The sequence below is a fragment of the Notothenia rossii genome (assembly GCF_949606895.1).
Source record: "Notothenia rossii genome assembly, chromosome: 2".
Taxonomy (NCBI): Eukaryota; Metazoa; Chordata; class Actinopteri; order Perciformes; family Nototheniidae; genus Notothenia; species Notothenia rossii.
This window is the reverse complement of record NC_136904.1, coordinates 27,882,617-27,903,379: the sequence shown is the minus strand read 5'-3', so window position 1 is coordinate 27,903,379 and position 20,763 is coordinate 27,882,617. Positions and strand designations below refer to the sequence as shown.

Here is a 20,763-nt window from a genome sequence, read left to right as displayed (position 1 = left end):
ACCAGGGACATTATTAATAAAGCTGTATAGCTGGAACCTGTGAAGCTGTCCTGGCACACCAAGAGGCAACCTGGGTAAAAACCTGTGTTTGCAGGTGGTGTGAAAACATCAACACAGGAAGTCTGTCCTGCGACTGCAACCCTGCTCACAACAAGATTTACAACAGTACTACTGCTTTGATGTGACAAGGTAAAAATCAAGCTATTTATGCACAAATTGGCAATACATTTAACTATTACAAAAAGTTAAGATAAAGGCATATGATTTTAGAGCCTTTCAAAATGTGCTCAAATAAACCAAAGCACAAAACCTATTGTCGACAAAAGAGAATCTCCAGTGTAAAAAATAAATTGCTGAGCCCATTTTCAAAAGGAGATTTGAACAAAAACATAAAATGAGGTATATCAATTCATGATTCAGCAGTAACTGGGTTAGTTTAAGTGTTATGGGGGTTATATTAGCATGTAACAAAGGCAGTTAACAAATAACCTCGCATTAGTGCTCAACTTTGAATTTAAAATCTGAATAAAGCACATGATGAAAGCTGACATGTCACATACAGTAGATGATTTCTAGAAACATACAAAGGCAGTTTAACGCCTGGGTGTGCATTCCTTAGCACACACACACAAAACCCACACACACCAGGCTCTGAGGTGTCTGGAAGGTAGAGATAGGGCTGTCTCCATCAGCCTCTCCTCCTACCCAGAGGACCTAATCAGTCAGTGAATACACGTAAAATGGAGGCTGTCATCTACCTCCAGCCCAACTGACTCCCTGTTGACACTCTTCTCCTGCCGCTGTCCTCCAGAGAAGAAAAAAAAGATGGATCCTCCCCCATAGCTCCATCCTTAACCAAGATTTCCCACATCATATTTTCTCGGCCGAGTCCCGTTTCTCGGTCTCCTTCACAACACAGCTTAAATACATCCTTTCTCTCTCCTGTTTAAACAGTGTTTTACTTTTTCATTACATATGCTCCCAGGGGAACTGAACGTTTCCATTTTTCAACTCAACATATGATTAATGCACCTCTGTAGAAGTCTCTCCTCTGTGCTTTATCTACAGCCTTCCCGCCTTCTTGCGTCAGTCTCTCCTTATAGTTGCTAGAGACAGATGGAAATCAGGGTAATGAAACAACACTGTGACCCTGACCCTGATAACCGGTCAGAGCCATTCGTCATGGCAACAACCTCGGCTCTTTGCAGCAAAGCAGCACATAATTGGTCCTAAAGGGGAATCGCCTACACCTGGAAATGCCACACTGACATGGGTTAGGCTAAGGGAATGCCTGCACTAAGATGCATAAATCTTTCATATTCCTTTCACATACAGCAGGATCTATGATGGCGTTTTGAGGCTGTTTCGACAACGTTTTCTGTCTCCTCTAAAATGCCAATTTAACATGATTTCCCTGTTACAACAGAAAATCAATAAAGGTGTGTATTACTTCAATCACTTGGTAGCATGTGGGTCAGACAACTAAGTTAATTCAACAGTTGTCAGCCAGTTAAACATCCTTTAAATCTTATATGAAATAGTATCATCACTTATTTTTTCTTAGTTGTGTTATAAGACAGTGTTAAATCATATTTCCCCTTTCCAAACTACTGATGTGTTGAGATTAATTGGAGGGAAAGTGTTCTATTGAAGTGTAGTTTTTGTTTAAAATGTTAACTTTTTGTAGCTGGCAATTGAAAACCTGACAGAAAAATATATAAATATATTTATCCTTTTTTATAATTTTGCTAGCTTAGAGTGGGCAGACCGACTCATGTGCACACAATAAGAAACAAAAGATTACATTTTTAAGAGGAAAACAATGACATGGTTGGTTTATTTCTTTTCTGGGGGGTCCCTTTGAGAATGAGGGCGATATTTTTTGTTGTTTTTGAGATTTATTACTGTTTGTTTGCCATTTTGGAGCTTTATGACTCGGTTGCTGCCACTGTGGAACTGCAAAATGGTGCAAAAGAGGGTGTGAGTGCAAGTGTGTGTGTGTGTGTGTGTGTGTGTGTGTGTGTGTGTGTGTGTGTGTGTGTGTGTGTGTGTGACGTGCGCGTACGTTTGTGTGTGTTAGAGCAGCAGAGAGGTGGGCTGAGAGGATAATAAAGAGAAAATACAGGGCTGATAGTGAAGAAGGTAAAATATAGAGGACAGGTTGATTCAGTGAGAAGGAGGGTAAAAGAGAGAAGCACAAAGGAGAAAGAGTGAGAAATTAAGGGGAGGAGTGTCAGTGTTCTTTGTGTGAACAGATAAGAAGGATGAATGCATGCAGGTCATTGAGTGGTGGTCAGACATCATCTGATTGGGCTTTATCTCTGTTGGAACCAGATCAGCCTTTGAGAGATAACCCTTTTGTTGTTTGCCCTTGTCTCCGTATGTGTGTGTCACTGTGTGTTTGTTTTCATCAGGGGGAGTTTGGTACATTGACACAAGGTGACATGGACTAAGTGCACAAAAGAAAACTGGTTATTGACAGACATCTGGTTGAGGCATATAATCTTAAGATCATACGCACTCCGATCACCTGAAATTAATATTGACATGCAGATTGTCCCCTACAACATTTAAAACTCAATACTGGCTGAAACAAGTTATAATAATAATAAGTAAATAACAATAATAACTGTTGAGCTGTGGAAAGAGACCTTATTTACAAATTAACTTGAACTATTTGTATACTTTAAGTCAGATTTTGAGTTCAATTGCTGAGGATAAAAAGACACAATGATCTCTTTCAAAGTGCTAAAATGCATGTTTAAGCCCGTTAGAAAGATATACTATAAAAGGCCAATAGCAGTTACATAGCTGTGTCCCTCTTAACTCCATAAACAGATAAGGATAGTCAGATTGCTTATATCAAAAGAAATCCTTTAAATGCAATAAAGGGACAGTAAACAAGACGGTTTAGGTGAGTTTTAACCCTCTGAACCCTTTAATTCTCAATATTAAACTTTAATTAACTAAGGAAGGAATCAAGACACTATATACAGTAAGTAGGAACCTGAATCTTGCACTGAGTATTGGACGAACATCATATCAGAAACACCTTTTAATATAATAAAATAGTCGATAGCACCACAGAGTGTAGCACCTCTTTATACAGTAGATAAAAAAGTGCGAGTCTAAAGTCCACCTCAAAGGACTAAAGAGTGATTGTGCTTTGAAAGACTTATTGTTCTGTAGATGTTTAAAGTTGCTGTATTCAGGCCAAAGTGAAAACTGTGAAGCGCATAATGTACTACAAATGTTTTAGTGAGTCCCCTCAGTGCATGTGGACCATAATGAGGTTTTATTCCAACTGAATGACTCTATCCATGTTTGTTTGACATTCATAAAATAGTTGTAAAAACATAGTTGACGTTTTGTTATTCACAATATGTTAAGATGCCAACATAATTAACCCACAGTATGTCCTACAAAGTGTCCCTGACAATACCACAAAGGGCTGCCCAAGCAATAGTGACACAATTATCCTTTGCCCACCTCCAAAACAAAAAACAGATTAAAATACATCAAAAAAGGGATTAAAGAATCTGCCGACACCCTTAAACCCTTCAAAGGATGTCCAACTCTATCAAAGGATGAGCATGCTAAAATGTGAGGCGACACACATGACACGTGAAGAGTGTCACTTTATCATTTCTACTTCTGTGAGGAGGGAGAAATTAGATTTCAGCGAAACACGATATGAGAGCAAAGCGATGAGGGGCCTGGTTTATCTATAAATACCACAGATGCGAACAGGTGAGAACGAAAGGGGGGGGGGGGGGGGGGGGGCAGACAGGAGCAGAAACAGAGGAAAATTAAGACTGAAATCTGATACACTCGAATAGTCTCATCTACATACTTAGAGGTCAGAAAGGCAAACAAAGAGACTGCAAGATATAGTGTGAGAGACAGCGAAGGGGCTGAATTAATTCCTTCTCTCATTTGGGGGTTTCCCTGTTTAGCGGGGGTGAGATGGGGTTCACCATCCAGCAGTTCCTAAGGGGCGGGGGTTCAAAGCGTGCGGGTGGGAGGAGGGACAGCTCTGTTGGGGAACAGCAGACAGTAAAGATGGGATTTCTCATTTCTCTTGCTATAATTGTTCCCCCCCCCCTTTTTTTCTCTTACAGATACTCAAACTGAATACATAAGATTGAGCGCCATTGGCCACACTGTCTTCTTCTTCTCCCCCCCACCTCTTTCTTAGAAGAAGTGGAGGAAGAAGAATGGTGCGATGAAACCCTCTTTAATGGTCACACAAATGTCACTGTGTGTGCTGTGTGCTCTGCATGTGTTCTGAGGCTGCTTGTGTTTCCTCAGTATCTGACTGTGCACACAGGATCAAACACACAGAGGCAGACTGGATGACAAAGCCAGAGCAAAGAGGAAACACAAGGCAGAGAGAGACTTCAAAGCTGGGCAATTTAGAGAATAAAACATGCCCTAACAACCACAATACCCTATTTTAATTCATGCATACGGTAATCACCACCGAGAAAGGAAGATAAAGCTGTTTACATGATGTTATAATGTAGTGTCCTCAGGCAATGTAGTTATGTGGCACATTTCTTACATGTTGATCTTTCTTTCACCTACTAGGAGTTTGTGTTAACATGTGTCCTACTATCCTAGTCAATGACTTTCACATCCCCCACAAACACATTGTGCATATTTTAACACCGTCAAATAAGGAACATGCAGAGAGCAGTGGAGAGGTGGGGCTGTGAGGCTGAGCGCTGTGGCGATGTGTGGAAGTGCTCCTCCACAAGACTGAGCCACACGTCTCCTAGCAATCAATCTCAGATATTACCCCGGCATTTGTCAGATATGCTCCCTGCCACGCCAGCCATCCGAGACTCATTCCGTCATTACATCTGAGAAGTCACGCCCACTCCGCCCCCGCCTGCACCATCGTTCCCGGGTCTGACGGCGGCTTAATGGCCTTCTCTCTCAACACTGCAATTAACCTTTTTATTGGCCACCTGCCAGCCAGCTGAAGATACATCAGCTGTTGTGCATATGTGTGTAAGTAGAGCCATAAATGCAATAGCTTTATTGTGTTCAACACTTGTGCGCGTATGAATGTGCACAAAGCCATAATGTTAATGAATTTCCATGTGAAAAGTGCGTTTGTGTGTGTAATAGCTGACACATTTCACTTGCTCTCCCATTCAAGCAGAAATTGATTGAATCTAAAAATCCTATCGTGGTTGACCCAACCAGATGCAGCTGGCTGTGAGCAGTCTTATAGCAGAACTCGTCTTGGCACACAATCTAAAAACGTTCCCTCAGCATCCCACATCGATGCAGCAGTGATATTAATGAAGCGCCGGGATGGATTGTGTTCAGTTCAGCTGAAAAGACTTGGAGATGCACGCGGATATTACGAACACACAAACGTTTTTTTTCTTTTGTGTGCGTAGACACTGAATAGCCTACCTTTTGTCAAGGAAAGTCGGTCACGTAGCACATGCTGCTAAACAAATGACGGAAAATATATTATCAATCACTCAAATGGTAATAAACTGCCTCATTAACTTCTTAACCTATGAGAAGAAACAGAATCACAGTCAGACATTGTCTTCACACAGGCACTCAGTATCCGAGAGCCTTACACTGTACTATCCCATTGTCAACAAGAGGCCTCTCTTTAGCTACTTAAAATCTGGCAGAGCCCTGCTGAGCAGAAAGCACACAGTAAGTGCATTCTGTGGCTCCTCCAGCTGCAAATTGAATTTCAGACACAAAACACCTAATAATCCCACGTCACTTGCTGTTCCCAAACTGAACAAGGTCACATTGTAGGACTAGTAATAGGGGGGAAACCAACCCTTTTACAAGCATTTATCCAGTAGAGCAATGCATTCATGCTCCAGCAAGGTGAAGGATTTGATGATAGAGAAAGTACAAATGGCTGAGGAATTCAAGGACATAAAACAATCGTCAAGACAAAGAAGATCCTTTTCACACCTACAGATGTTGTGTGGGTGTATATTTTTTCACATAACGTGAAGTAGAAAACATGTCAAAGGAATGCTTGGAGAAATAAATCTTTATACCACAAAACAATGCATTGTTTACATGATCTGAGCTATGAAATACAACACATATTCTTTGCTCATGGTAACACAATTGGGAGGGAAAGAAATGGCCCAACTAGGGAAATGAGACCATCAAGGAACATTCCCAATTGATGACAAATATAGGATTTGTAAAAACAATTAACAACTGAAGCTTAAGTTTAACAGTGTGTTCAAGTTGTACACAATACATTTGTAACACCGGGTCAATGTGGTAGCCCTTACCTGCTACTGAGAGACGAGCCGTCTGGCTGGAAATGGACCCGAGGTTGTCGATGGTGGCAACACACTGATAGGTGCCCTCGTCAGGCTTATTGTGCTTATTATGGGCGACGTGGGTGAAGAGCAGCGAGCCATCGGGAAGTATGTTTCTTCTCTCGTCTGAAATCAGGCTCATGAAGGTTCCGTCTTTCTTCCAATCTATGCGTGCCGGCGTGGCTGCGTCGCTGTGGGCCGAGCAGTTGAGCAGTGCCGAGTTTCCCCGGATGGTCAGAGTGTCCTGGGGCTCCACCGTGAACCAGAAGGGGCTGAAGGGCTGCGCTGCTGAACCTGGAGGGACACAGGGGAGAAGAGAGTTATGAGCTGGGTGCTCTTCACTGACACTAGGTTATGTTTTAGAACAAGACAGCTTGATTTTATTTCAATACTGCAACCTAAAAGCTTCAGCATGAGGTGTTGTACTACTACATAAAACTCAACCATGTCTGTGTAAATGCTGTAACATATATATGTATTATGCAGTGGAAGATTTAAGAAGAAGCTGTCAAATAGTGACAATCACATTGAAAAACATTGGACTACTACTGAAGCTACTTTTTGAGTTCAAGTACACAGCAGGTCACAGCAAAACCACAACTTCTCGGACACCACTGACTTTGAACAATTTAAAACCCACTCACACAAAATGTGCCAGTGGATAAAGTGAAAGGGCACCACAGGACTCCAAGTGGCCCACACACTCAATTAAATGTTTTAGAGCAAAACATATTTTTGCTCATTCTATCTTTTCACCCACTGTGCTTCATTCGATCCAAGAAGCTCCAAGAGGCTTATCATTAAGAAACCACAAACCCCGCTGGAATTGGACGAGAGGAACTGACAAATTTAACCCAGTCTAGCCTCCCTGGCAAGTTAATATCATGTCTTGCTTTATTATAAGTAGACAGTGAAGCGAAGGAGTAAACACTTTGGAATGCGGTTGCCATTTCCTTCCTGGAGCATAAATGGTAACATCGCACTGACATGGATAGTGCCAAAGTCAGTAAGTAAGTGCAATTGCTTTGCATTTGTCCTCATCCATTATTCAAGCGCTCCCAACCTAAAAGTCACGGTGGTATTGTTTAGATAAATAACACCAATTATCAGTTCTGCAGGGATAGAGAAGGGCTAGAAAAATAATTAAGAGTGTATGAAGGTATTTTAATAATGCAGCGAATGTTGTGAAATGAGTTGCTGAATGTTAAATGCAGTTTAAAATATGCCTGCTCTCTTCCAAGGAAATGGCACGTCTCCAGGGGATAGCTAGACCAGAAAGATAGGAAGACAGAAAAGAGAGATGCTATGTCAATGGTTCAGCTATTTTACTACTAGGAGGTAATTTCTCTACCTTGCGCCACTAAGTCCCTAGTGTGAGATCCGAAGAGAGAAGCAATTTAATGCGTGGTCCATTATGGTGGCAATACGGCTGCTTGTCTTCAGTGTTCTTAGTTCTCTTGAAAGCACAAACAATTACAGCAAAACTCTGCAGAAAATCACTGAATTGAATAGGTATTTTCCACTTTCACATTAGGGAATAGAGCCAAGACAAGATAGCATTCCAACTATGATATGCAATAGTCTTTACACTAACTCTAAGATGGAGAAGACGAGAATAGAGAAAGGGAAAAGTTTGTCCTTCTTAATGGAAAGTATCAGACCTTTTTAACATTGATTAGAAAGGTCCATTCATCTGAGAAAAAACTAGAAGCGTATCTCTTTCTTAGCTGCTTTTAATCAGTTAATATCTCGCTCTAGGTCGGCCTCAGACAAGCCCTCCATCGTTGCTTCCAGTCATCCCGGTTCTCCATAAATCCGTCCAGTTCATTGGTACTTTGTGCTCCTGCGTCATTCTTGAGTACGTCCACGTATGTTAGTGCGGGACGTCCTCATGACCGATGCCCGTGTGTTGGTTCCCACAGCATCAATTTGCCGGCTGGCAGCTCTTGATGCCTTTGGCAATGTCCTGCTAGTCTCATTCTTCTGGCTGCAATTTTCTCGCTAACCCTTGGTATTCCCTCGTACAGGATCTTGTTGGTTACATGTACACTCTTGTTGATGTTAAGTACTGCTCGCAACATTCTGGTGAAGCATCCGTCTAGAGACTTTTGCATGGTTGGCTTCAGGGTCCAGCATTCACTGCCATAGAGGAGAACAGACTCTACCGTTGCGTAGAATAATCTAAGTTTGATTTGACCGGGGAGGTTGGAGTTCCATAATAATATGTCAAGTTTCAAATCAGACTTTACTGCAAGTAATGTAGCTTTGGGCTAAGAGCAGGTAAAGCAACATTTCAACAAACCAAACATTATTAGATCTGGAAATCCAAAGACGCTACAAGTGCTCAATCATACAATATTTTATTTTGAAAATCCCTTCAGGCAGAAGTGGGTGTGAATAAAAAAAACTGTTGGAAAAAAGATATGCCTCGCTTGAACCAGAATAACACATTTGCAAGTGTCACTATTAGCAGCAAGAGTATTTTTCTTTTGCTGATTTCAGGAAATCGATGAATTCAGCACGGCCTAGTGTACATATTGGTCAGAATGTGACCACCAGATAAATGCATTACACTGGTAGTGTACATGACAGATGGAGCGAGACCAAAGTGGGGTAGCAGTGGCAAGATTTGTCACTCCTACAGACCAGAGGCACCAAGCTTAATCATCTCTGCTTTACGCTGCTGGAACAGTGGGTGTGTGGGTTGGCAGAGCTTCCAGGCTCCAGTCTGGCTCCTTTCCAGTCAAAGACCATCTTCAGCCACTCTCTATCAGAGGAGAGAACTGAAGGGGCTTGAGGGTCCTGCGGCATCCTATCAGAGCCAAAACAGCCGCCTTCAGCAGCTTTTTATCCCCGTCATAGGAGCAGTAGGGAAGGGCTTAGCTTAGCGATACTGTCAAACAAAATGGCGAACCATCTGTTTTCAGATGCAGACACAACATCCACTGTCAGCAGAGCAGGGCAGTGAAGAGACCAGTGTGTGTGTGTGTGTGTGTGTGTGTGTGTGTGTGTGTGTGTGTGTGTGTGTGTGTGTGTGTGTGTGTGTGTGTGTGTGTGTGTGTGTGTGTGTGTGTGTGTGTGTGTGGGGGGGGGGGGGGGGGGGGGGGGGGCTGATGGCTATTTAGGGGCTTGTTTGTGCTCAATTACACAAACAACTATTTTCACATAATAGATCCTGGATTGACCTTTAATACCAGAGTACCAGTTAAACACACATGCCAACTGACAAGAGAGTTGAAACCACGATACCCCTGGTAATGTTCAAAGTCCAAATTCCAATAACATAGAAACGTGCACTGCGCAAATATCAACTCAGGCCTCTGAACTTCAACCATCAGCGATTGCACTAAAGGAGAAGCTGGAAACCCATGTGGTTAAATTAAAAGGTTAACAAGCCCAAACTGTCATTTCAGTATGAGTGTGAGGAAGACAAGCAGGCAAGCTAAATGAGCCGGATAAGGCCAATATATCAGTGAGAAGCAAGGATATCCATCAGCAGCGTTTGATTGAAAACAAACTCAACTACAATAGTCAAAAATATGTCACCAACTCAGACTTTGGCAAGCTTCAACTTTAATATCAAAGCCAAGGAAAATTTATTTTTGGCAACTAACAAGGTTGTGAGTGAATAGAAAAAAACGCTTCAGAACAAGCTACGTTCTCTTGATGTTTTTCGAAGTGTTCAGTCAAAGAAAAAGTGTGTGAAAAAAAAGTGTATGTTCTCATTAAAGTGCAAGGGAACATATCTAACTGAAACAATGTAATGAAAAGAAGTTGAAGAAGTGATTTGTAAAACAGGGAATTGTTGTCTCTTCTACAGAAACTTTTTGATCTCATAGAGTCATCAACTTATGCACGGTTGTAGATGACTGCAGGTTACGCAAAGTACACCTTAACATATTCATTTAAGGTGTTTTAGGCGGTTGCAAAGGAGAACGCACACATCTTTATGCAGGGATATAAGATAATTAAAACACTGCAGGCTTTTAACAGCTGCAGAGTTAAAGAAAGAAAGGGGGTGTCAGAAACCACATTACAGTGTGGCGTCTAATGTATTCAGACCCAGCAGTGTGGGAGACCCCGTTTGTCTTTGAGAAATAGAAAGCACCACACCGGGCAAGCAGTGAGAATGAGGTAGAGGCGAGCAAGGGGCTAGAAAATGAGGTTGTCTGCTTGATAAGTACGGGCCGTTACCTCTGTCCCAAATCCACTTTGCTCAGCAGTCATAAAAGGTTTCGGAGCCCAGCTTAAGGTGGTGCCATGATATGCTGCCTTGCCCTGTCTCGCACAGTTTCTCCTCTGCTCTCAAAATGAGAGAGACAGAATGGAGACGCAGTGTTTGTGCTGTATTTCCTATCTTGAGCCAACATTTATTTTTAGATGTTACAAGCAGTCTTGCGAAGTAATGTTTTCACAACGTGAGTAAGGTAGTGTTGCTTGTTGGCTTACAACCATTCTGTCACAAGTAAACTTGAAAAAAATGGCTAACAACATGGATACGTGTATTTGTTTCTGAACCTGCCTATATCCAGTTCAAACTCTTGCACAAATATACACAGTCAGTCTCTAGTAATATCATAGAAAAGGCAGTAAAAAGGAGTGTTCTCCGAACAAAGACCCCCTGTTCTCTCCTTTTCTAACCTTGGCTCAGCAGGAAGCCTCCTCCCTCATTGACCCACCGGCTGAGAGCAGCCATATTGACTACCCTCCTTATTGAGCCGCTTGTGAGACAGAGCAGACCACTCTCAAGACCAGTCACATTTTCAACAACAGAGCCCCTTATGTGGCTTAGACTTAGGGACAAGTAAAACACACTTGAACGGCATTTTGCAACCATTGGAAAATGGCAATAGACTTTAAAAGGCTATATTGTATTAAATATATTCTTATTATCAGTTAGAAATACACACTGTATTTCCTCTGTATAATGTGTCACTGGATTTCTGATCTTTTAAAAACTTTATAAGGGAGACAACCAACCGAGTATAAAATCATTAATAGCACATCGAAGATAAATGGAAACCTTCAACGCCGGTAAAGATAAAAGGGCGGGGGGTGATACTTTGCAATAAACCAGAGCAATTCATTCACTGAGCTGCTGCTTCTCTGTTATTTTCCATCCCCACTGTTTTTCCTTCCAACCTCGGCGTCAGGGTCGCTTTAATGACACTAATGGAAACGTTTGCCTACTTTTCCTCTCCTTCATCTTTATACCTTGATTCTGTCCCTGCAGAATCCTTCATCTTCCCGTCTCACCAAAACCCCATCCAAAGCCCATCTGTCACCAAGAAACACCTCAGGGAAATAAGAATGATCTTGAGGGCAAGTGTGCAGGGACTGTGTCTTTAATAGAACTGCAGCTAACTTTCTTTATTTGAGGTATGTATCTATTTGTGGAAAAATGAGAAAAGGTGATTAAACAGCGGTATCCTTGAGGTTGAGTGGCATGTCAACGCGGGTAGCATACTGCTTTTCATTTGCTAAAACTGACACTTGACTGGGCACTTGACTTGAAATTGAAGTCAAGATTTGAGTATAGTATAGAAAGAAATGAAGATTTCATTACCAGGTTAAGAGAAGAAAGGAAAAAGGTGCCTATTCATCGAGATAGATTAGTGTCTTCAATACTACAAATACATGAATCCCTTTAAATGAGTCTTGAGAAATATAAGGACCCATTTACACTGGAACGCAAACGAAACAAACTCAATATCAAAAAAATCTTCCGTTCACACGGATACGGCTCAATAAACGTGTCCATTCACACAAGACCGATCGACCCGCTGGAGACGCTGTAGTACATATGTCGGGCCTGTAAGTGGCGCTGTACTTCTGCAACAAAATACACCAAAAGCAGCAAAGAAGAACACCGAGCATGGTTGCCTGGTTGCCGTTCTGTTTATTCTCCGCGGTGGATTAAGCAACATGTAGTTAATGTATTTCTCCATGTCCACTTGTTGCTGATGGTTGTGGTAGAGGAGCAGTAGATGTTGCACTAACATCTGTAGCATGGTCAGTAGCAGTAGCAGTAGCTACTGACCATGCTACATCAGTGAGCAGCAGAGGTGGGGAGAGGCGGGGCTATGGCTTAATGGTTATCAGGAAAATGATCATATAGGACGTACACACGGAGCCGTTTGGCCCCCGGAGCGTTTTTTTTCAGCTTGCAGTTCTCTGTCATACAGTCTGCCCGTTGCCATTGTCAAACTCTGGAGGCCTGGAGAAAACATAACAGGGTCACATGCTGGACTGGGTCATTCAACCATCAGCTTTGGTCTCAATGGTTACTGGCAGAAAATGTCACTCTAATATAAATGTCAGTCTCTCTTTAATCAGATGAAGAAACAGATCCTACTCAAATGATTGGCTGGTTAATAGGATTAGTAAATGCTTTGAGTGCAATAGGCCGGCAAAATATAAAAATTCAAACCATGTCCAATGTTCAATGTGTTCTCATTCTGACCATTAGGGCATGGCACTCTCACCATTTAGTGATTGAGTGCTTAAATGGTATAAGAGTAAATACTGAGTACCGAATCCCTTCTTTTCCATAACAACCCACCCAAACTGAACTCCATTTCCTGTTTTGAAGTGAGAGGCTCAAGCTCAACACAAGACCACCTCGGACACAGAGCTCTTGTTGCAGATCTTAAAGGTCCCATGTCATGCTTTTCCGGTTATTACCCGTCCCCTTGTGTGTTATGAAGGTTTTTATGCATGTAAATGGTCTGCAGAGTCAAAAACCCTCAAAGTACACCCTGTAGCGAGTAAAAATCTAACAGAAAATACCTCTCCAAAACGCCTCGTTGGAGATTTCTCATTTTCCATTGTTTACTTCCTGGGTATCGCTACGTAGGTATCGGTATCGGTATTTTATATATTTTACATATTACACTGAGCAACTATCAAACATAGGTTAGCATATTAGCTGGCAAGCTAACTGTGTTGATTAGATAGATACACACTCCTACCACAACTACTACTGACGAATCTAAAACAACTAAGTTTCTCTAACATTTTGTGATTTGCATTTGATTTCGTCCAGCCAGATCAGGAAACTCCTGGCGTATCTGGTGGACAACACATGAGAATGACCACTCTGATGCCTCGTCCTAAAAAGCCCCGGCAGCAGCTTGCAAAGCTGCGATAGGCAAGATGCCGAAAACGCCTATAAGTGGAGGAATGGATGATATACAGTGTATATATGTATATTTTTTACACATGTTCATTTTGTATATTTCTCAAAATAAAGTTTGATGGAAATACTTAGTAGCCTTTCTTCCCTGAATTATTTGCTCCTATAACATATCATTCATATATATAGCAAACCATGACTTGATTTTTCATCAAACAGTAGTAGTTTATTACATGTAAAAATAACTTCTTCTTCTAGAACAACAGTTCTAGGTACAGTTCGGTTAGTTAGCATATAAAATATACGGCTGTACTGACGCCATTGTACTGATGTTCCGCTCAGAGCGAGCCGAAAAAAGCACTGTTAGACATGGGCGGAGCCTCTCTGGTGGTTGACTAATCAGAACTAGGGGTGCACCGAATGGGAAATTCTTGGCCGAAACCGATACCGAAAATAGAAAACAGTTGGCCGAAAACCGAATGCCGAAAATGATTAATAGAAATAGAAATAGAAATATATATATATATATAATGTATACATTTTTTACTAATGTTGTTCAGCTGCCTGATTATGGAAAAATAAATGATTATGGCAAAACTTAACTTAACTTAAATAATAATCACTATTATGGGTCCATAAAACATTTATTCAGCACTTTTGAATGCATTCAGTACATTAATTCCAAGTCAAGTGCATTTTCTTTTCTCTGTAGGATAACTACAACAAAGTGCATTCAGAACAAAGCCAAAGTGCTTTAAAACTGCATAAACATCTAGGCCAGTAGGCCTACAACAAAATAGTGTAAATAAAGACTGTAACAGCCAGGCCTTCAACAACAACAAATGCACCTATAAGTGCATGCATACAAATGTGCAAACTGGATAAATCCACATGAATGTAACTATTTACAAATGAAATTACAATTGAATTTCAAGAATCTGTAAATAAGGCTGTCTGTCCTCATAAGCAAAGTAGTAAACATTGTATAAAGATACATAAAGTGAAAACTGGATACAAAATCCACAATCAATTACAAATTAAATTACAATTTCAAGAATCTGCAAATAAGGTGGTCTGTCCTCATGAGCAATGTAAACAACATTGTATCATTTAGATACCGAAAGTACAATATATTGAACACTGTGCTGCTGTCATTTTCCCCTAATGATAAACTGAGATGGTGAATTATAACTCACAATGAAAATTGTTCAGGAAAGTGGGTATAGAGTAGACATGTAGAACTAGATAAGCTTATGATAAGCCAGTGTTGTCTACTTATTAAGGGAAAGTGGGAGGTTCTTTTTAATGAACATTAGCTTCTCTGCTTTATCAGCCATAAGTCTGTTCCTCTTCTCATCAAGCACATGAGAGGCAGCGCTGAACAGTCTCTCGCTGTTAGTGCTTGTGATTTGATCTTACTCCGCATATTTGTCCGGGTGTTTTGATTTCAAGTGGTGGAGTAATCCTGAAGTGGTGAAAGTCTTTGCAGTTACACCCCCTCGAGAAATGTCAGCTGAACACGTTTTACAAATCGCAATCCGCGCCTCTTTCTCTGATATTTTTAAATATCTCCAAGCGGCAGACATGTTGGCTGTGAGCCAGCCGCGAGCATGGTCGCGCGCCGTGCTTGTCGCCGCGTTTTGATTACGTCATCACAACAACACGTTAGCTTACCAACCTAACCCTGTTCTCTGACATTCGGTGATATAAAGGCCCTTTCGGCCGAAAGGGCCTTTTTAACCATTTTCGGCGGATAATTTTCGGCGGCCGAATATTCGGTGCATCCCTAATCAGAACAGAGTGGCCGAGCTGACCAATCGGAGCACACTGGGCTCACAGGGAGGGGGGGGGCAAGAGTGGAAATGGCCATGACATAATAATATTAGATTTGATTTATATAGCACACTTTAAAAACAAACATCATCACAAGGTGCTTCACAAAGCTATAAGGAAAAATATGTAAAAAGATATCTAAAGGAGCATTGGAAAACTAGCCAAAATAAACTAGTACATTTGACGAAGATAAAAAGATAAGATATCCAAATCTTTTTTTACTACTTTAAAAAAGCCATGGTCAAAATTCACAGTCTGAGGAACAGTTTGTCTTGTGACATTTTCCTGACTAAAGCTTACTCACTTAAACTTAACAAATAAAAATTCCCCTTTTGTGTCATTTTGAATAGTGAGCAAAACAATGGCTTGCCTGAAAAGCAGGGGAATTAGCCTTTCGATGATGAATGATTCATGCTGTGCAGTCATTAGCGTGGCATTACATTTTCATCACTGTTAACACAAACTACATTTGGAACCCATGTTTCTGAAATATGTAGATTTGTTTTCCTCTGCCATGGCAGTACATGTGAGCAGGATATAAAGTACATGCAATCTAAATGTTTTCTTAATTATGGAATCAGTGACTTTACAAAAACTAACTACTCATTAAACTTGATTCTACTGCACATAATTATTAAGCTGAGCCTGGCTACTGTATATACTCAACATTCAAACTTAAATGGCTAAAGTATTATCCTTGCATACATGATACTTGCTAGATGGGAAACAAATTAGTGCTACCTAGCAAACTGCCATTTATACCTAATGTATGAATAAAAGTGTTATCAAATAGCCCTTTGAACACATAGAAATGTGTCAAAGGATTATACTTGTCATGGGAGACCACTAGCAAGTGTTGCAGAACATAACTACACACCAGGGTGAATAGCACTTGTCTGAAATTCAGAGTTTCCAACTGATGAGTGTGTGTTAGGGAGATACAGAGATCAGGAGGGATTGGCTAGAGGGGGGAAGCCTCACCTCCCATGGCTGTGATAATTAACCAGCACTGATTGAGACTTGAATTCCCCCTCTTATCAGCCTCCCCACGGGCCCACGCTGAAGGATTGGCCCACTGAGACGACAGCAACAAAGACGAGCATACTGTGAGAGCTGGTTTAGAGATGGCAAGTGGGTACAGCGTGTGGGAACGTCAAAAACACTGCCTCATGGACAAATAATAGGAAAGCAAAATAGCAAAAAACAGCATGGTGTTTGGGCTAAATGGGTACCTACAGAGCAGTAAGACTAAAGGTTATAACCATCATTTAATGTCAGGATTTGAAATTGGGCTAACCTTTTCTGGTTGTCGGAGGAAGCCTACTAAAACTCTCGCAGTGGCATTAGATGCCAATATCTGCTGTTTTCGAGTATGATGTTCTTTAAATCAAACTCAAGAAAACTTTTTCATTGCAGAGAGAAACTATGCCTTTAAAATACTGCTAGGATACAACACTGGTCAGCTCTAAAAGCCTAGACATGTTCAGACTAGTGCTGCATGGTGTGTTCAATGAATACAGAGCTAGTATGTGATATATCAAAAGCAAACATTTAAATAAATGATCTAATAGCACTGATATATTGTAGCACTGCTCAAAATCACTCTAGATCCTGTGATTATATAGGTTTTTAGTTAGCTCTGCCACGCATGAGTTATCTGATAAGATTGTAAAATCAACAAGCGGTAGGCAAACATGGCCAGGAAGCAGTCGACATAATGGGCAGATTGAGCCCAGTTCCTTCTTTCTCCATGAACAACAACAGATGAGATAGTCATCTTAACGCAGGAAAGCGCAGTCATCTTGCCACCCACCAACTCTACACAATCCCCACGAACCCTGATGCTAAAGAAAATCATGTGGCTGTAATGAGATATTCTATAGATTTTGTAATGAAACACAATATTGCATTCTCTTGCCTCTGGTTTATTTTTGCTATCACAGTCGCTCACACAAACACATACACGGAGAGAGAAAAGAAAATCAATATGATCCAGTATGGCTTGCAAAGTCAAACACCCAGCAATTTATCAGTAATGGATTTCAAAGTCTAGCTCTTAGGCCTACTTTGTCCTTGACTGCTGTCATTTTGTTGTAATCACAAGAGAAAATTATTGAAAGGGAGTTTTGTACAGTACCATTTTCCTCACAGGGAGGTAACAGTTAAGTATAGCATCTGGTGTGAAGGACCGCAGATGAAAGTGCAGTGCAGATCGGACAAGTCTGTGAGAGGTCACAGAGCAGCTCAGTTGATCACAGTCTCTGGCAACGGCTCCTTTGAGCGCTCAAGTGTGGCCAATCTGCCTCTGATAAACTTGCTGCCAATTACCAGCCCCAGACACAAAACATTTCAAACTATCTCAATTTCCCCCCCTTGTTATGATAAGCATCTGCATGCAAACACTGTTAATCACAACAAGAAAGCCGAATCACCCCCTTTCAAATTCCCAAACAACATTAACAGGCGATTACACTGGACAATTATTGTCCTATCGGGATAAATGAGATAATTTACCACTGAAAATAATTAAGGGGTCATGGAGTTTCTTTCTGTACATTATTCCTGCCATTCTGTCTTTAACCTAGGACTGTACTTTTAAAAACAGATAAACAGTATATATACCAAATATATACAGGACTTCCCATCCTTTTTTCTTCTTAGAGTGAGTTGTTTGTGGCTTCAGTGTTCAGTGAAGAGGTGCTGTTAGCGGGCTGCTGATAAAAGAGCAGCTAGTTGCTGCATGTTCCAGCGATTTAGAGGAAACCATTTAACACTGGAACACTGGAGAGATCAAAGCCTTCAAGCCAAGGGAGACACAATTACTATTTATTTTACGTTAAACCGGATGTTAAAAGAGAAACTTTTGGACAAAATATCAAGGGCAACATGGAGGAGCGTGGGCACGGGAGAGAACGCCATGTGAAGATGCTGCAGTAATATGTGTTGAGTTAAGTGTGGTTACAGAGGTTAAGTGTTTGCAGCAGGGGCATAGTTAGATAACAAAATGAAGAGACTGTGTGAGACATAAAGGGAGGGCTCTTAGATATTATTACTGCAGTGTACAAGACTGTCAAGCTCCCTTTGAAGTGATGAAAGCATCTTTTTTTTGGAGCACTTTATTTGTAACAAGAGTGCACTTGCATCACCTTCCAATTCCAGCCTGCAGACACAGGCCAATTTCCTGGTCTGTCCACAGTTATTTATATTTCAAGCAGAAATACCTTTAAAGCATGGCAAACAAATAACTAAGCAAAAGTTGGGTTCACCAGATAGCAAAGACCAAAGGACATCCCCTGCATTTCTTATGTTTTCAATTTAGAGTTTCAATCCCAACAACTCTTTTTCTGTTCAGGTTTCCTGTCAATTTACAAAACATGACCAGGCAGAGAAAGCTATTCAATTTAGGGGGTAGAAGAACAACATGTTTTACAAACTCCAAACGCAGGATTGAATGACCTAGATGGTCCGACCACAGAACTGACCAAGAGTACCAATATTGGTTATTAACTAAGATAACATGTAGAGTTAAGCTTGCATAGCATAATGATTTGTATGCATGTATTTGTGAAGATGTTATCTGTTCATCATCCTCTTTCCTTCTTTCTCTCTCAGTCCTTCCCTCAGGCCTAAACCAGTCTCCAAGGGTGTAGCTACAACAAAAGAGCTTAAAGGATGTTTTGGCACTAGTGGCATGAATGAGAGGCGAAATATGGCACAGATATCACACAATACAAAGCATTGCATCACCAAACATCCTCACAAATCTGCATTCTTGGTCACAGAGGCTTATTTTTTAAATAAATACACACCCATTTTGCACTGCAGCACAAACATGCCTTGTTTTTTTCCTGCCCAGCAGAGGCTGAACACTGGTTACAGAGTGAGCTTATCTGTCAGTCCTGTCTGCTCGGACAGCAGGCGCTGCCCAGGCTGCTGTGGATGCTAATGTGGATCATATTGCAGGTGAGGAAGAGGCGCAGTGATGTGGATACAAGACAGAGTGATGGGTTTTATGTTGTGCAGTCAAGACATTAGCAGAAAGATCCAGCAGCACAGAACAAGGTTAATATCACTGTTTGGGTGTGCATCTCTGAGAGAGAAAAGGTGTGTATTTGTTTACTAAGACAAGTATGGCTTTGTGACCTCAATCAGTTTTGGCTTGGATAAGAGTAGTTCGAAAAGGACACAGTGACACAATGACGATGGGTATCATTTCTGACTGACAATCATTTTTCCAACAATATCACAATATACAAAACAAGGATCCTGCTTGTTCTTAATCCAACATCTGAATTTACAGACAAAATGTTTCTTATGACAGGATATTAAAAGATAAAACACGTCGTTACAAATATGGCTACTGCTCTACATTTTTTTTTTATGTTTTGAGTTTTCTTTTTATGTTTTTAGTTTTCTTTGTATTGTTTCTGTTCTAATTTTATGTAAAGCGTCTTTGAGCATTATGAAAAGCGCTATAAAAATCCCATGTATTATTATTATTATTACTACATGTGTGACCTTAAGATAATGTTTGCAGAAATACATTTGTGTTTGGAAAATTCTAAATGAAAGCAACGGAGAGAAATAATCAGTTTCCTCGGTTGAGGCCAATTTGTCTGCTGCAATTACACCGCGTTATCAGAATCAATTTGGCAGCTGACAAAACAGTGTTATTGCTGGTGCATCTCAGCGTCATCGAGTTAGATAGATGAATCCCATTTCCTGTACACTGACGGATGGTATCTTAGCTCCATTGTTTGCTGTCATTATATGCACGTGCATCTGAGTGTGAGTGTGCTTAACCACCGCAAAGCAAGAGATTTAGCCCATCAAAAGGGCTCTCCCCCCCTTCACCCTCCCACCTTTCTGTCTGCATGTGTCTGTCCCTTTCACAATAAAAACACAGGAAGCAGAGACCAAGTGTACTTGACACAGATATGTCCTGTGGCAGATTTGATCAGAGCGCAGCTGAAAGTCCCTCTTATGCGTCAGCCAAGGTGTGTAAACACTCCGAACATGTGTGCAAGTGTTTAGAGTATATGATAAACAGACCAAATCTCCTCCATGACAATCCCGTCGCCATTTCAAAATAAAACGGCAATACCAATGAGGCTGGGGTGAAGTTTCATCACTATTGGTTTAAAAGTGGCAGTCAAATCGGCTTACTGGCCTATATATTAGGCTCTCTTATCAAACTTATCAGTGAGGCATGTATCAAAGGACCATCAATAAAAGATGAGAGGATTATGTATCTAATATGCTACGTATAGCTTGTGCGGTATAGCGGTCATAAATAATTCACTGGAAAGGTATTAGATAGAGGCCTGTGTATCGCTGAAGCAACACTTTTTCTGTCATGTTGGGGCTCTCTTGACAGCCTTCTCCCTAATGAAAATCGCACACCGTTATCAGTTGTGAAAACTTTACCGAGAACAGACTTTGAAGTTATGATGAATTGTTTGTATTCGG

At 41.0% G+C, this 20,763-nt stretch overlaps 1 protein-coding gene across 17 annotated transcripts in view; it reads right to left on the bottom strand.

Annotated features, from left to right (window-relative positions):
- The window catches only part of neo1a (neogenin 1a), a 167,547-nt gene that overhangs the window by 91,338 nt on the left and 55,446 nt on the right, over window positions 1-20,763 (bottom strand). For all 17 annotated transcript variants that reach the window (XM_079664393.1, XM_079664405.1, XM_079664396.1 and 14 more), the window contains one exon: window positions 6,297-6,620. In XM_079664393.1, the coding sequence (XP_079520519.1) occupies window positions 6,297-6,620 (324 nt within the window). The remainder of the gene's footprint in view (window positions 1-6,296; window positions 6,621-20,763) is intronic.